Source organism: Lynx rufus, unplaced genomic scaffold (genome assembly GCF_022079265.1).
Source record: "Lynx rufus isolate CCGP_SWC_20201006 ecotype Redwood Valley unplaced genomic scaffold, mLynRuf1.p SCAF_3, whole genome shotgun sequence".
Lineage (NCBI taxonomy): Eukaryota > Metazoa > Chordata > Mammalia > Carnivora > Felidae > Lynx > Lynx rufus.
The window spans coordinates 26,992,810-27,008,231 of NW_025814845.1; the positions used below are offsets into that span (position 1 = coordinate 26,992,810).

The 15,422-nt window shown below is 36.1% G+C and overlaps 1 protein-coding gene across 4 annotated transcripts in view; it reads right to left on the minus strand.

The window, feature by feature from the left end:
* Nucleotides 1-15,422, minus strand: part of ARAP2 (ArfGAP with RhoGAP domain, ankyrin repeat and PH domain 2) — a 212,949-nt gene that overhangs the window by 80,179 nt on the left and 117,348 nt on the right. For all 4 annotated transcript variants that reach the window (XM_047092177.1, XM_047092176.1, XM_047092179.1 and 1 more), the window contains 4 exons: nucleotides 12,876-13,020; nucleotides 10,720-10,822; nucleotides 9,859-10,057; nucleotides 9,610-9,673 (listed from right to left, as the gene is read on the minus strand). In XM_047092177.1, coding sequence (XP_046948133.1) covers nucleotides 9,610-9,673; nucleotides 9,859-10,057; nucleotides 10,720-10,822; nucleotides 12,876-13,020 — 511 coding nt within the window. The remainder of the gene's footprint in view (nucleotides 1-9,609; nucleotides 9,674-9,858; nucleotides 10,058-10,719; nucleotides 10,823-12,875; nucleotides 13,021-15,422) is intronic.

The window sequence follows — 15,422 nt, forward strand, 5'->3', positions numbered from 1 at the left end:
GCATATCCTTCAGCTTTAGAAGGATAATCCATTTGCTTCTTTTTTAATTACCCATTTTTCTTCATTATGTTTGTTTTCCTTTGCATCTCTGAATATATTTATAATATTTAATAATCACTATCTACAGTCTTTGCTAATTCCATTATCTTTCTCACTTCTGGGTCTGTTCCTATCAATTGATTTGCAGCTTTTTGGCAACACAAGCAATTTTAATCATACACTAGACATTATGAGTGCTGAGTATCAGGACTGTAGTCTTCTTTTACAGAATGTTGATGTTTATTTTGGTATCATTTGCCTGTTTGACCCCTGGCGACTAAATTACTTGTGGAGAACCTGATGCTTTGCAGATCTATTTTTAATCTTAGTAATAAGGTAAAAAATAAATCTAACTTTAACCTATTAACCTTAATTCTATGGTGTTACCTTTTTGAGGTCTTTGCCAATGCCATGTGTGTTTAATGAGGTCTAACCTAGCTGGACAGAATGTGAACATACTCCACTGTGGTCTAAGTTCTGGGAGTTGTTCAATTCATAGTACCATAGGAGCGGTTTCTGCCTAGCCTCTGGGAACCTCACCGTACAAATACCCAGATTAGTACTGAGCCAAACGTGGAAGGAAACTTCTATGAGGATTTCCAAAACTTTTTTTTTTTTTTCATATGTTCCTCTGTTCTGATACTATCTCTGGAAAATTTTAGCTACTACAGATTTCCTAAACTCCCCTCCCTCTCTACCTTTCTAATGTAGCAAAAACACCACATTCTGTTTTGGTCTGCCCATTCCTGGGCAGAGTGAATAGACTGAAAAGTGCCTACAGGTTAAAAAAAAAAAAAAAAAAAAAAAGACAAGGTGACCTTAAATCTTACTTTGTTTGTTTCCCTTCTCTCCATAATCACAATCCCGGAATGCTTATTGTCCCAACATTTGAAAATAGTTTCATATATGTCACCCAGTTTTCTGGTTGTTTGAAATGGGAGAGCATGTTCCATTCCATATTTCCTCGTAGACAGAAAGGGGAGTCTGGCAATTTTATTTAGTCATTGCGTCCATAAATCTCTCTCATTTTAATTTGTGGAGATACAATATTTTTCCCCCAACCTTCAAATAGGAGTTTGCTGCATTAAGGACAGAAGTTTAGTGAGAAGCAAGCAAACAATTGCTAAGAAAATCTGCAGATAAAGAGACTGTCACAAAAATAATGCAGGAAGAAACATTATTCTAAATATCTTGTTTCTTTTGAAGCCAACAGTTCAGTAAAATGTGTCAAAGCATCTAATTCCCCAGGAAAAGCAAAAGCTCCAGTTTTTCAATCTCATCTCTGTACACTATAAGGCATCACCTAAAGGGATGGGAGAAACAGCCTTGTTTCAAGTCTGCTTAAAACTTTTAATGGTGTTCCACTGGCTGCAGAATAAATCAAAATTCACACTTTTAACAATAGTATTTTTTTAAGTTTTAAAGTATCTTAAAAAAAAATACATCTTCTGTATCCTTGTAAAGAACATGCAATCCTTTCCAGAACAAGCCAAGTTATTAATCACATTTAGCTGATAATACTAAGATGGTATCAATCTATCTTTCTGAGTTTATTGGTTCACATTTCCTCCTCAGGAACTCAAGGTCAAGGCCCACTTGCACTGAAATTCTTCCCTAGCCATATTCCTCTGAACTTACTGTTTCCACCACTTAGAATACCTTAGTGTCTTAGCCCCCTCATTTTTTCCTACTGAAGTCCTACATAGTAGTCTAAATCTAGTTAAATATACTTCTCTTAAAAAAAAAAAAAATTAGGGGCGCCTGGGTGGCGCAGTCGGTTAAGCGTCCGACTTCAGCCAGGTCACGATCTCGCGGTCCGTGAGTTCGAGCCCCGCGTCGGGCTCTGGGCTGATGGCTCAGAGCCTGGAGCCTGTTTCCGATTCTGTGTCTCCCTCTCTCTCTGCCCCTCCCCCGTTCATGCTCTGTCTCTCTCTGTCCCAAAAATAAATAAAAAAAAAAAAAAAATTATTGCCATGCCCACATTTCTTGAGCAGCAATCTTCTCATTCTTTGGTACCTTTTCAGATATTACCACATTTACTTGTTCATTAACCTTATCTAGTATATGGAAGGTGCTTTAAACTGAGTAAAAGAAACTTTTGAAGCAAATAATATATACTTTAAAATCTAGCTTGTGTTAAATAGTCATGCATTCCCTTTATTGTAATTCTATTTAAAAAAATAACTTTATAATACAAATTTGAATAGTTTCTTTCTTTTTGCAAAACCTGTGGGGGTGGTGAGGGAATAGAATCTCTTGTTTGTCTTGGCAACATTCAGATTAAACTATCTGTAGGAATTAAATCCTCAGTAAGTTACAAAAGCAGTCAAGCTGATATTGTGGGCAATCGGCTACTATTTAATTTGCAATTACATGCACAATTTAGAAACCACTTTAAGATAATTCACCCTCCAGAGTATTGCTAACACATCAGCTGCTGCAAAATACAATTCAAGGAGGGAAAAAAACATCATATGTAATAAATTGATATGAAATAAGAATCTAAAACTCAGATTGTTAATCTCTGAAAATGAGAAAAGTAATCTGTTCCATAATTGTGGAATGTATTGATGAAGTGTTTATTCTCCAGGGTTACCTTCTTTATGTCAGGAATTTGCATTAAAAACCGAATGCAGTCAGGCTTGGGAGCCATCAAGTGCATTATGCTTTACTATAGGTCAACCAAGAAATCTAAACAAAAAAACTAAACCAAAAACAAAGAAACATGTCAGCCTTTTGTTTCTGATAACATATCTGAGTTATTCATAAGGTATTCATTATAACCAACAACCTTTCAGTAAAAGCTTAATAATAGGTGTCTTTGACAAATGGGCATGTAGCTATATAAAGTGAAAATCGTCAACAGAATGGCTTATTCATCAGAAAAACATACGCAAAAGTGCAGGCTAATGTGCAGAAACAGTTTTCACATTTTAAGAAAAGGATGTTTTGAACATTCCAGTTAAAGTGGATATATAACCTACTGTCCAGGAAAATGCCTTCTGACCTCATGGTCCAGAACACTCACTAGCAATAGACATTCAAAAACATAATTTTTTTTCACAAAAAGAAATTCTGACTAAGGCATAAAAGAAAAGCAGAGTCTAAGTCCCCATAATATCACCAAATAGCAGGCCAGAAACCCTTAAGTGTAATCAAGAAAGCTTTATTTTCCAAAATAACAATTTTTAAAGTATACAAAGAATACACATTAAAGTGACACCATCTGGAACACCTTCTGTTTAGAGATTTTTAGAGCAAAAATGCTGTGTGTGTGCAAATTATTATTGCAATATTTTTCTGTATAAAGACAATCACGCTATGTACATAAAGTCACCGTGAAGATTAAAATATATATCTAAATATTGATTATATTCAGTAGATGATTATCAATTTATGAACTTTTCCAATTCAGGGGGCTTTCTCCTCCTCTCTTTAAGAAATATTAATATATTTTGGCACTTTAATCAAAGGTAGACAAGGATAGGGGAAAGATGTGAAATTTATTTATTAAATTTATTTACGACTTGCAAGATATTACTAGCAAAACAAAACAAAAAGTTAAACTTAGAGTTGGTTTCTCTCTCTTTCAATTATTCACCCTATCTCTATATGCCATCAATATGAATAATTGAGAGTTGTTTTACTTCCTAAAGCCACAATTTTATCTGTCATTGACAAGTTTAACAATCTACTTTAGCTTACAGTCATTATTTCCCAACAGACTAATAGATCAAAAAAGAGATGAAAAAGAGGGCAGTGCAATGAAATCCCCTTCTTTTGACATGGTATTAAAACAGCTCTTAAGCAATCACATCTATAATTAACTAGCCCTGTTTGAATACTGGGAGAGGAGCACATATTCTCTATCTTGGTAAATGATACAACCATTCCTAAAGCCACCCAGGCCAAAAGCTCAGGAGTCATCCTTATCTACCAGGTCAAAAAGCAATGAAAACCATCAGATGGATACCTTTCTCAACATTCTACCCAAAAGATCTAGAAAGTTACTGGCATCCAAAACCATCCATCAGTTTCTCTTTTCTTCCTGTTACAATCAAGGGACCTTGCTTTCTTCTTGTCCTTTCTCTTATATCTTCAATATCTCCATTTTTGCATCTCTTTCCCATCAGAATTTAAACTTGCACAAGTTCAAACCATCTAAAAAACAAACTGCACACATATTCCCTTTCTGAGACAAATCCCTTCTACCTCGATAATCCTATTAACCTCCAGACATCCTCACCAAACTCCTCACCAGCTGTTCCAAGTTACTCAATTCCCAAAGTTAACCTAATCCAGTTTCTGCTTTATCACTTTTGCTCTCTTCAAAGTCACCAGATGGACTCCACATCAATTATCCAGTGAAGTATCTGCCCTCCTCAGGCAACACCTAACAGTTTTGACTATTTCTGCCTTTTTGAAATACTGTCTCTTCCTGGGTTTTATGACACCTCTCTTGGTTTCTTGCCTCACCCTCTGGATAAACTAGATTAAAATCCCAAGGCAGCTACTCCACCCTGACAATCAACCAGCCACTAAAATCATGTGCATTCATCATGGCTCTAACACACTACTTCTCTAAAGACTCACTCTATAGACTCTAACTAAGTGACTTCCTCTTCTTCCTTCTATATATAGGTAACTTCAAAAATCTATTTTCTCCATTAACCTGTATATGAATATCAGATCCATAAATACAACTTCCTCCTAGCACTTTGTCCTTAGAATGTTTATAGGCAACTCATGTTCAACACGTCTAAAATCAAACTCATTATTTCCCAAGCTCCCTCTCAAACCTGCTCTTTTGCCATTATTCCCTATTTGAAGTCAATTTTATTTACACAACATATACAAAGGTAAATACGCACACATATATACATACACATATGTGTACATGTACATATAAATAAACAGATATATAAATATGACAGCCTACTTTGCCCTACACAAGGTGCACGGCCTGGTGCATCTGCATTCTCCATGTTCTGTCAGAGTTCTTAATCTAGTGCACTCACAATCTCCCAGGCTGATTCTTTTTTTTTTTTTTTAAGTTTGCTTATTTATTTTTTTTGAGAGAGAGAAACAGAGAGAGAGCGTGTGCACATGCAAATGTGCATGGGAGAGGGACAGAAAGGGGGAAAGGGAGAATCCCAAGCAGGCTCTAAGCTATCAACACAGAGCCCAACATGGGGCTCAATCCCACAAACCATAAGATCATGATGTGAGACATCAAGAGTCAGATGCTTAACCCACTGATCCACCCAGGTACTCTACCCAGGCTGATTCTTCACGACTCAAACTTTTGACCTCCCTTCTTGCAGCTCTCTAATTAGGTAAGAATTACATGGAGCTATACACACACACACACACACACACACACACACACACACACACACACCTACACACACATATTTTCCTAACAAAATATTTTTTTTTAATGTTTTATTTATTTTTGACTGAGAGAGACAGAGCATGAGTGGGGGAGGGGCAGAGAGTGAGGGAGACAGAATCCGAAGCAGGCTCCAGGCTCTAGGCTGTCGGCGCAGAGCCTGATGCGGGGCTCGAACTCACAGACCGCAAGATCATGACCTGAGCCGAAGTCGGACACACAACGGACTGAGCCACCCAGGCGCCCCTTAACAAAATATTTTCTAACAAAGTAATTTAATTTTTCTAATGAAATGCTGAAATTTTAAATTCTGGTAACTTATATTGTTTATCCAGGCTCTTGTTACATTTGTTGACTTAATTCTTGAGAACAATTTGGTGTGGTAAATTAAACAATACTTGTTTTAAAAACAAAACAAAACAAAACAAAACAAAACAAAACAAAACAAAAAATCTTTACGTTGTTAAGCTACAAACTGACCTCAACTCGATTTCAAAATGGATTTGTGAAAATAAAAGAAAACCCTGTTTAGAATGGAGTCAGGAAGGAAAAAAGGAGAACTCTCATTTACAGACACTAGTCAGACCCAACAGGAAAGGAATCTTGCGAGTCCATTCTACTTCAATCTTTACTACTCCAGCAGGAGGAAGAAAGGTTTTCTCCTCCACAGCAACTGCCCAGCCAACGAGAGACCATCAAACCTCAGCCAATGAAAAGTCACTATAAACTACCAGTTTAGTCTAAAGGGCTTTTTGTTTATAAAAGCCCCCCAAGTCCCCATTTGCCTCTATAAAAGATTACTCCTTTTCTTTTTTTCTCTGGACTTCCCAATGCTTTCACTGTAGCTCACTTGTCCCTACTTGCAATTCTTTATTCCTAAATAAATCCATTTTTGCTGGTGAAATAACTGGCAGCTTTATTTTTGAACTCAGAGATTATTCTCCTCAATATCATATAGGCACTGTAAGGCTGTTACAAGTGCTTAAAATAGTGCCTGTTACACAGTGAGTTCTATACATTCTCATCATTGTGTTCTGGTTCTTGTCAGAATATTATTGATTTAGAGAAAACAGGAAAAGCAAGAAAAAGCAGGATGTAAGCATGTGATAAATATAGTTGTTTCCAAATGGTACATTTTGTATGGCAGTTGTTCAAAGAGACTTAAGGAAAATAAGTTGGTTACAGATTTGTCCCTGTATTTCTCCTACTCTTGTCATACTCTTTGTTCTCCACTTTAGTAAAAATGCTTGCAATGTACTTTGTTAATAACTCACGTAGATAAAAATTTTGAAATCATTATCAGAAACACAATTAAGCAGCTTTGACCATTATTTTGCAATTCCATTAGTTTTCAACTATTCTAGGAACTCAGAGTGTATCTGAGTTCGCCTCCTGATTCATGGAGTCCAGTGGAAAGGTCAAGATGTTACAAAATAACAAAACGTTCAGTCTTCTGGCTCCCCTATTTTGTATTCATAAGGGAATGCACTGCATGTAATAAGCACTAAATAAAAATTCATCAAATTGAACAAGTCTAAAACCTTTTTGCTACATTTTAATCCATGTTTGCAACATTTTAATTAAAACCTCTGTGTCTGATCAAATCCCCCTTAGCCTGAAAATGGTAAAAAAAAAAAAAAAAGAACCTTGGCTTTAGTAACCTAATAATGTAAATGATAAATACAATAAATTCAACTATAAGTTGCTGTTTATTTGTTTAAAAACATAAGTTCTGGAAGTTCAGACTCCAAATCTGTATTGCTGACCACTTTTTTCCTTTGCCACAAAGGTAAGAGGCAGTTGGCATTCCATAAATATGAATAGATGATTGTAAAAACTGCATTATGCCAATGCTTCAATGATATCATACCACATATACATAATACTACCTCATTATTATTGGTGAATATATAGTTAACAGTACTCTGTTAATATAGCAAAACCATCATCTGGTACCAAAAATCAGAATCTTAAGTATCATGAACACTTATAATACCAGAAAGAAACAACTAAAAACACAAAATACTAATTGTGCCTATAAACTAAAAAAACACCTTATGACATTAATATCTAATCAGCAATATGCTTGTTGTCTAAAGCTGTTAATGTCCTCACATGAAACTGAAGACAGGTTCAGACAACTGTTGAAAGTCATTATTCATGTCACCAACAAAGAAAATAACCGGAGGGAAGGCTAATTCAGCTATATTTTTACATTATGGATGTTTCTGCAAATTATCTTGTACTCTGGTAGAGCTAAAAATACCGCATCAGTGTAATTAGGGATTTTAATTTTTTTTAATATTTATTCATTTCTGAGAGAGAGAGAGAGAGACAGAGAGACAGAGATGGAACACAAGTGGGGGAGGAGAGGAGCAAAGAGAGAGAGGGAGACACAGAATGTAAAGCAGGCTCCAGGCTCTGAGCTGTCAGCACACAGCCTGACGTGGGGCTCGAACTCACAAACCGTGAGATCGTGACCTGAGCAGAAGTCAGAAGCTTACCCGACTGAGTCACCCAGATGCCCCAGTATAACTAAGGGATTTTAGAGCAAATGGTTAGAAAAAAAAAAAAAAAAAGTTTGTTCAAGAGACTATACCTAATTGTGATATGACCCTACCTGTTCCTTCCTAGGCTCTTTTTCTGGATCATCCTCCTCTTCCTACCCTCTAATTATTGGAGTCCCTGGGGCTTCATCCTCAAATCTCTCCTCTGTCTCTACTCTTTGTCTAGGTGAATCCATCCAATTCCTTGGCCAATGACTCTCAAACTTCTACCTCTAGCTGCAACCTCTACGCTTAATTCCAGACTTATATATCCACATGCCCACTCACCAGCCCCACTTTGCTATTAAAGTCAATGTCACCATTTTCAAAACCAAATTGTCAACCTACTACCCTAAACTGACATTAATATCCTAACTCTAATCTCCTATATCTGTTATCTGAAAAAAACATCATCATCATTCAGGTACTTGCTCAGGCCAAAAACTTGGGGTCATCCTTGACCCCACTCACCTGATCCATGAACAAACCCTCTGTCCTCTACCTTCCCAATGGCTCCAACCACTCCTCAACACTGTCTTATTATGTCAGTCATCTCTTGTCTGGCCTCTGTAGCAGCACCTAAATGGATAATCACTTCTACTTTTGTCCCCTAGAAGCTTGTTCCCCCGGAGTCAGAGAAGACCTTTAAACATCTGTATCAGATCATTCTACATCCCGGCTCTCCAAATGAGCAGCTTCCCATCATGCTCAGAATGAAATTCAAATTTTTACACATATTATGACCTGTGAGGCCCTCTATGATCCAGCCCAGGGAGATCTCTGAAGTAACTCTTTTTCTCTTTTGAAATACTTTCTTTCTACCATCTCATTCATTCAAATCTCCCAGCCAACAGCAGCTTGCTTGCAGACCATGAACATGCTAAGACATGTAGGCTCTTCAAAACATCCCGGGAACACTCTCTTCTGGCTGCTGAATGGTCTGCTTCTTTGCTTCATGCACATCTCTCACCACCTTATCTAAAACAGAATACTGTCCTGTCAGGCTCTCTCCTTACCTTATTTTTCTTCAAGCGTTTAAAATTGATGCACGTGCTACTATGTAATTATTTTTTTGTCTGCTCACATTCTGTTCCTACCACTAGTATACATGCTCCGTGAGGGCATAAAAATCATTTTACTCAGCACTGTAACCCCAGTACTTAGAACAGTACCTGATACACAGTAGGTGCTTAGTATTTATTGTTGAAGTGAATACATTCAAGAAATCGAGTTTTATTTGTGCATGACTCACATGCATAGATAATTCAGGATATTATACATATTCATCATATACCTATACTGAAAACATATTTACAACTTCCAAGATGCTTCCCAATATTTAAATGTGAATGTCCCAAAAGAATCTAAGTCTATAAAAAACTAAAATGATTGATCATACTTATTTTGTCATAATACAAAAATACGCAAGCTTTATTAGTATATTCTTTCTACTCAAGAGTGCATGTATGAGCACGCACGCACACACACACACACACACACACACACACACAGACATACACATACTTCAGACAGCTTCCAAAAGGCTATAAAATAATGGGTTCTCCTTCAAAGAAGATAACCAAAACATCCTGAAAAACTGTAATAAAGAGTAAAAAGCAAAAATGCACTTACCTCCCTTTTTCTACCAAGAGCAAGACATCTATTTTTTCCCCATTTTGAACCACTGTGCTGATTGCTGTAGGGAGAGAGAAAAGCATGAATATATGATTTAGAACAAGACGCTAAGTACCCATAAAGACACAATTATTAATAGTACTTAGTTATGTTTGGAAGTAAGGCATAATTTTATGATGCTACTATTATCATATGCAATAAAGAATTGCATCCAAAATATAAGATGAGAGAGGAAAAAAATCTTACTTAGCTCTTGCAGTCTTCTTAAGTGCATTCTATATTCCTGAACTTCTTGCATTGGAAGGCAAAAACGCAAACTAGATTTGTCCATAGAAAACCAGCCTTTTCTCCACTGATCCAGGGTATGGCAGTCTTTGTAGTAGAGTTGACCAATCAAATCATAGTCAGCTTCTGTTAAGTTTTCAGCAACAAAGGGAACAAAATGCTGTTAAAACAAATACAGAAAAGTAATAAAGACAGTGAAAATAGGAAATCCCTTCCCTACCGACAGATTTGAGGGAAGGTAGGAAAACAAAAATAGTTTTTCTACCCTAAAAATTTAGAAGTAATCCAAATTTCGAAACAATTATTTAAACTTTCTATCAGTCTTACAACTGAACAGCTATAATGCATTTTCAAATGGCAGTATCTTAAACCACTTTTTTTTTGATATATACAGAACTGAAATAGGAAGACATTCTCTATACTGATTTGTGGCATTTTTCAAAATGTCAACCTTCGACAATGTTTGTCTCCATTTGTATCTTTGGCTGGATCTGTTCCTTTCCCCTTTGTGTATACCATGAATAACATATTTACCTATAAAGAGACATACACAGAAATGACTTTATAATAGTGAAAAGATCTTAATCATAACAATATGGCCTTAATTCAAAGAATGATTTCTCCAAGGTCCTACATTATTTTTTTCTCTGCTTAAGGCTCTAGGAAGGAAGCTCTTAATCTCTTTTGACCATAACCTTTGAAAAATTAATGAAATATGGTCATTTTTTCCCAGAATCTTGTATAAAATTTTACTGGACCTCTGAAGCTCAACCAGAAACTCCAAATTAAGAATCTTCCGGACTTAGGATAAATATGCAATACCTTGGCTATTGCCTCTGTCCATTTTCTTTGAGCTTGAGATGTTTCTGCTCCAAATAAAAATGCACGTTCTGAGGGTAAATAGATCTCAAAGGTAAAGATGGGCCTATAGCACACACGAATAAAAAGATATCACTGTATCACTGTTTACTTTTGGTTCTTATGGAAACAACACAAAAGTCAAGGTTTTAATTAAATTCCCTTTGAAAATCGGATAATGCTTTGAAATATATCATCTTTTCCCAATGATTTACACTTTAATTCATTCAAATAAATGGAATACACTGGATCAGACAAAAGGAATAGTCTTCCAATTAATCACCCTACTGCAAGGCTTTGTTAATGCCCTATATATACACTTATCAGTTCTGACCCATGTGGCAAAGGGCTCTGGCTCTCTTTGGTTTCCTCTTCCCTCTCAGACCAGGCCATCTTGGGTTATTCTATTTAAAGCAAACATTGTCCAAACAGTTCTCTAATTAGTCCTCTTCTTGTCTTAACAAATTTTCCTCCCATCATCTCATCTTATCACAAAACTGTATCTCCCTACTGTAGCTAAAATTACAGTAACATCCCAGGTCCTGAATTCTCCCTGGGATCCGTCCATAACTCCAACTATTTCCTGGAACATGTTAGGTACATCGTTGGCTGTTACCTAAGAAAACTTCAAAATACCCTATATCAAAGTTCTCTTCCTTCTTCCTCTTTTTCTACCCCCAAACGGTTGTGTTTTCCTCATGTTTCAATTTCGAGGCCATCTATTTTATCAACAAATTCAAAATCTTGGGGTTTAATTTCTTCCTAACAGCAGCTCTTCACCAAGAGAGACAGTGAATCTCATTAGTTCCATCATAAGATTCTCTCAAACCCGTTTTTTTTTTTCTTTTTAATGCTCTCTTTCTCTATGTAAACTCTCAGTAATTGTCATCTACCTCCCATCTCTCCCTTACCATTTCAGCCAGCTTTCTTCCTCAAATGCAAAATTATGTAGCTCCTCCCCATCTAAATTAGAGTTCAAACTCTAGAAAATGCTGTTCAAGGACACTCAGAATATGACTGCAATAATTATTTTTTAACCTTATCTCATTGTAGATAGTTTCTCCTGCATGTCTGCTTGTACCAAGAACATTCTATCAAGCCCGTTTTCATTTTGAATATGATTATATGCTGACATAAAGTAATAATATTTTAAATTATGTTTTATTTACTACTTAGGTATCTGAATACTAGAATGCATTTAATATTTCATAGTAAGCCACACTAAGTTATTTATTCATTTAGAAAGAAGCAATGTCAAGGTTAAAACAAAATCAACTAATAATCAGTTTTCTTTACAAAAATCTAATTAGATTTACTAGAAAACAATAGTCACCTCAACTAGTATATACTGGTCATCACATGATGATACTATCTTATGTGTAATTTTATGTAAATAACAAAGCTTTACAAATCTCTTCCCATTCTCATAAAATTTATATTAAAATACTATGTTTCTATATAACTAGCTTAGCCAGATTTTAGTATTTACAGTTTTTCACTAATTACATCAAAAAATGTAAATTTCACACTAAGTATCTTAGATGGCTTGTTTTTAAAAGTCCTTACAAAAAAATCTATTAAACCATTCATTGAGTCAAATACATTAAATAAATAATGCTTACTGTTTTAATTGCTATGTTTTTGAAACCATTAAAAGCTAAAGTAAATCTTCAAGGAATGTGGCATTTGAATATGGTCTTAAATAAATTTAGTTTTTTTATTTTAATGTGAATAAGTCATCACTATTTTCCTTTGTCACCTATTTGAATGATAATACACTAAATGAATGCATAAATTATGCCATTAGTCCTTGATTTTAAATAATGAGTAAATGATAAACATTTAGGACTACATGTTCTAGAATGGAATGCCATAAATTTATTTAAGGTTAGATGCAAATACATTAGCCTTTCATAGTACCTAGTATAATATTTCAATTTTTCTACTTTTTAGCAAATTCCCTAAGGAACTTTTGGAAGCTGTAAAATGATTAAGCTTCAAGAAACCAATAAAACCTTTTACAAGAAGCAAAGGAATTCAAATAACAAAACTCTTATTATCTGGTATGATAACTATCAGAAACTACTCTTCATCTCCTACCTGTTTAATAGTAAACCTACCCGGTATTTAAATAGAAGTCTTCTTTGTGGACAGCCAGGCAGATAACTTCACTGATGTTAATGGTGCCATTAGGTGTGGTAGACTTATCATTTTCATAGTAACTCAAGAAGCCTCCTTCCAAAACACACCACTTTTTATTTGTCTCTAGGAATTTAAATGATAAATTGAGTTATGCCATAATCCTAGTTTTTACAAAACACATGGTTTAAATAACAATTGGATTCAAATACATTTACTGATTTCCTATTTTGTGTAAAGAGTATGCTAGTGCTGCATGGGATATACAGTTGTCACTTTCTCTGCTCTCAGAAAATTTACCATCTAGTAACAAGGAATGTACAAGACAAAAATAACTGTGACATTGATGACCAGAAAAGCAGACAGATCCATAAAGAGATTGCTGCAAACAACTCGGAAACAGCAAGGACTGATGTCTACACAGAGTATTCAGAGGAAAAAATGCAGTGTAAAAAGTAAGACTGTGGTTGATGTTAGGTAGGTATGCAAAACAATAAAGGAGCCATAACCTGCAGTATCTTGGTTAGGGAATTTAAAAATCAAATTGTAAGGGGTCTTCACATTATGGCCTGTGGGCCAAATCCACACCATCACATGTTTTTAATAAATAAAGTTTTATTAAAATACAGCCACATCTACTCACTTATAGATTGTCTGTGGCTGTTTTCCCCCTACAAGGGCAGAGCTGAGTTGCAGCAAAGATCATCTGGCTTGCAAAGCTTAAATAATTTACTATCTGATTCTTTTCAGAGAAGTTTGCTGAGCTTTGATTGTGTAGCTCATGGTGTGCCACTGAAATGGTTTCAGCACAGGAATGTGATCAGAGATAAATGTTACACACTCTGCTTACTGTGGAATACAGATTTATGAAGGTGAGGCCAGAGGCAGGGGACCAGTTAGGACACTGTCAACAGAAGTCTAGGTGAGAAATGAAGACAGCCAAACGTAGGGCAGTCGTAGTAGGGATGGGGGGAAAGGGTTGAAAGGAGGGAGATGGAGAAGAGAAGAGGGAGAGAGAAAAGTATGCACGTCTCTATGTGGTTTAAGGAGATAAAACATATAATGTTAAACTCGGGGAATAAGGAAGAGCTCATAAATGGTCATACCATTATTTTTAGCTTTGATTACAAGGTTGGCCATAAGGTCCACTTTTATTTAAAAGAAAATAAAGTACAAACTGTTATAGTGAGTGCAGTGAGTTTTCTTTTAGACTGACTGGGAGATATCTGTTGGAAATCAAAGTCAAGACACCTATGAGACAGATCACTCTATAGATTCGCATCTTGGAGCAAGGAAAGGGCTCAACAACTTGAAAGTCTTTAGAGTACAAGCAGCAGTTGTAAATTTAAACCAACCAAGGATAAAATCTCAGGAAACTAAATTATAAGCAGCAGTAGGAGGGGACAAAAAGCAATGAAGCAAATGAGAAGAGACAGTGTAAAAAACAGAAAGGCTCAAAGCTTTCCAAAAAGGAATGATTACCACTATTAAGTATAGCAAAGAAATCTAATAAAAGATGGGCTGAAAACGGTATCTGTTGGTATTCCTTGTAAGAAGGCAACTGCCTAGTTTACTTAGTGTCTTATGAAAGAAGCCAAGTTGGGAAGAAATGAAACCAGTCAGGATAGATCAACAGCCTATGCCATTAATAAAAAAGGATATCATAAACTCAAATGAAGGCACGAGATATGGTAAGGCAAATGGCAGACCATCCAAAAATGTTTCCCAAGCTGAATGGAAGATGAATGCTTTCTTTCTCAAAAAGGTAAGAGAATAAAGAGAAGAACTGGAAAGACAGATCTTGAGCTAAGAAGATTATTTAACTAAAATGGTAGTCCACCCAGCTAGCCCAATTTCTCCAAGACTGGGCTTAGGCACAATCTCTCTTGGGACTCATCTCCAAACTTTTATTGTCATCAGGCTGAATTAAGTATCTGTCTGTGGCATCCTTAGCACCATGCAGCCCCTGAGAAGGTGGAACTGGAAGTCAAAGACTCTGGATTCTAACAAAGCCTTCATCACTAACTGGGTACTCCTGAAATACAACTTCGCCATTCTCTCAGGTTCCTAATCTTCAAAATGAGGATAAGAAAACCATCGAACTCACAGGATTGCTGTGGTGATCAAAGGATGCAATACATGTGAAGCATGTAGAAGTGACTTTATAGGTGGCTGTTTAAACATATACTGACAATTTAAAATAATATTTTTAAATATAACTGCAATTTGAACAATGTAGCAAATTAAATGTGTTTATACAGAAATGCTATAAGCTATTTGATAACGAGGACTGTTTTTTTCTATTCTCAAGAATCACCACACTGTAGGGGCGCCTGAGTGGCTTAGTCAGTTAAGCATCTGACTCTTGATTTCAGCTCAGGTCATGATCTCCCAGTTGATGAGATCGAGCCCCGCATGGGGCTCTGCACTAACAGCATGGAACCTGCTTGGGATTCTCTCTCTCTCTCTCTCTCTCTCTCTCTCTCTCTCTCTCTCTCTCTTGCCCTCCCCTGCTCATGCTCACTCTC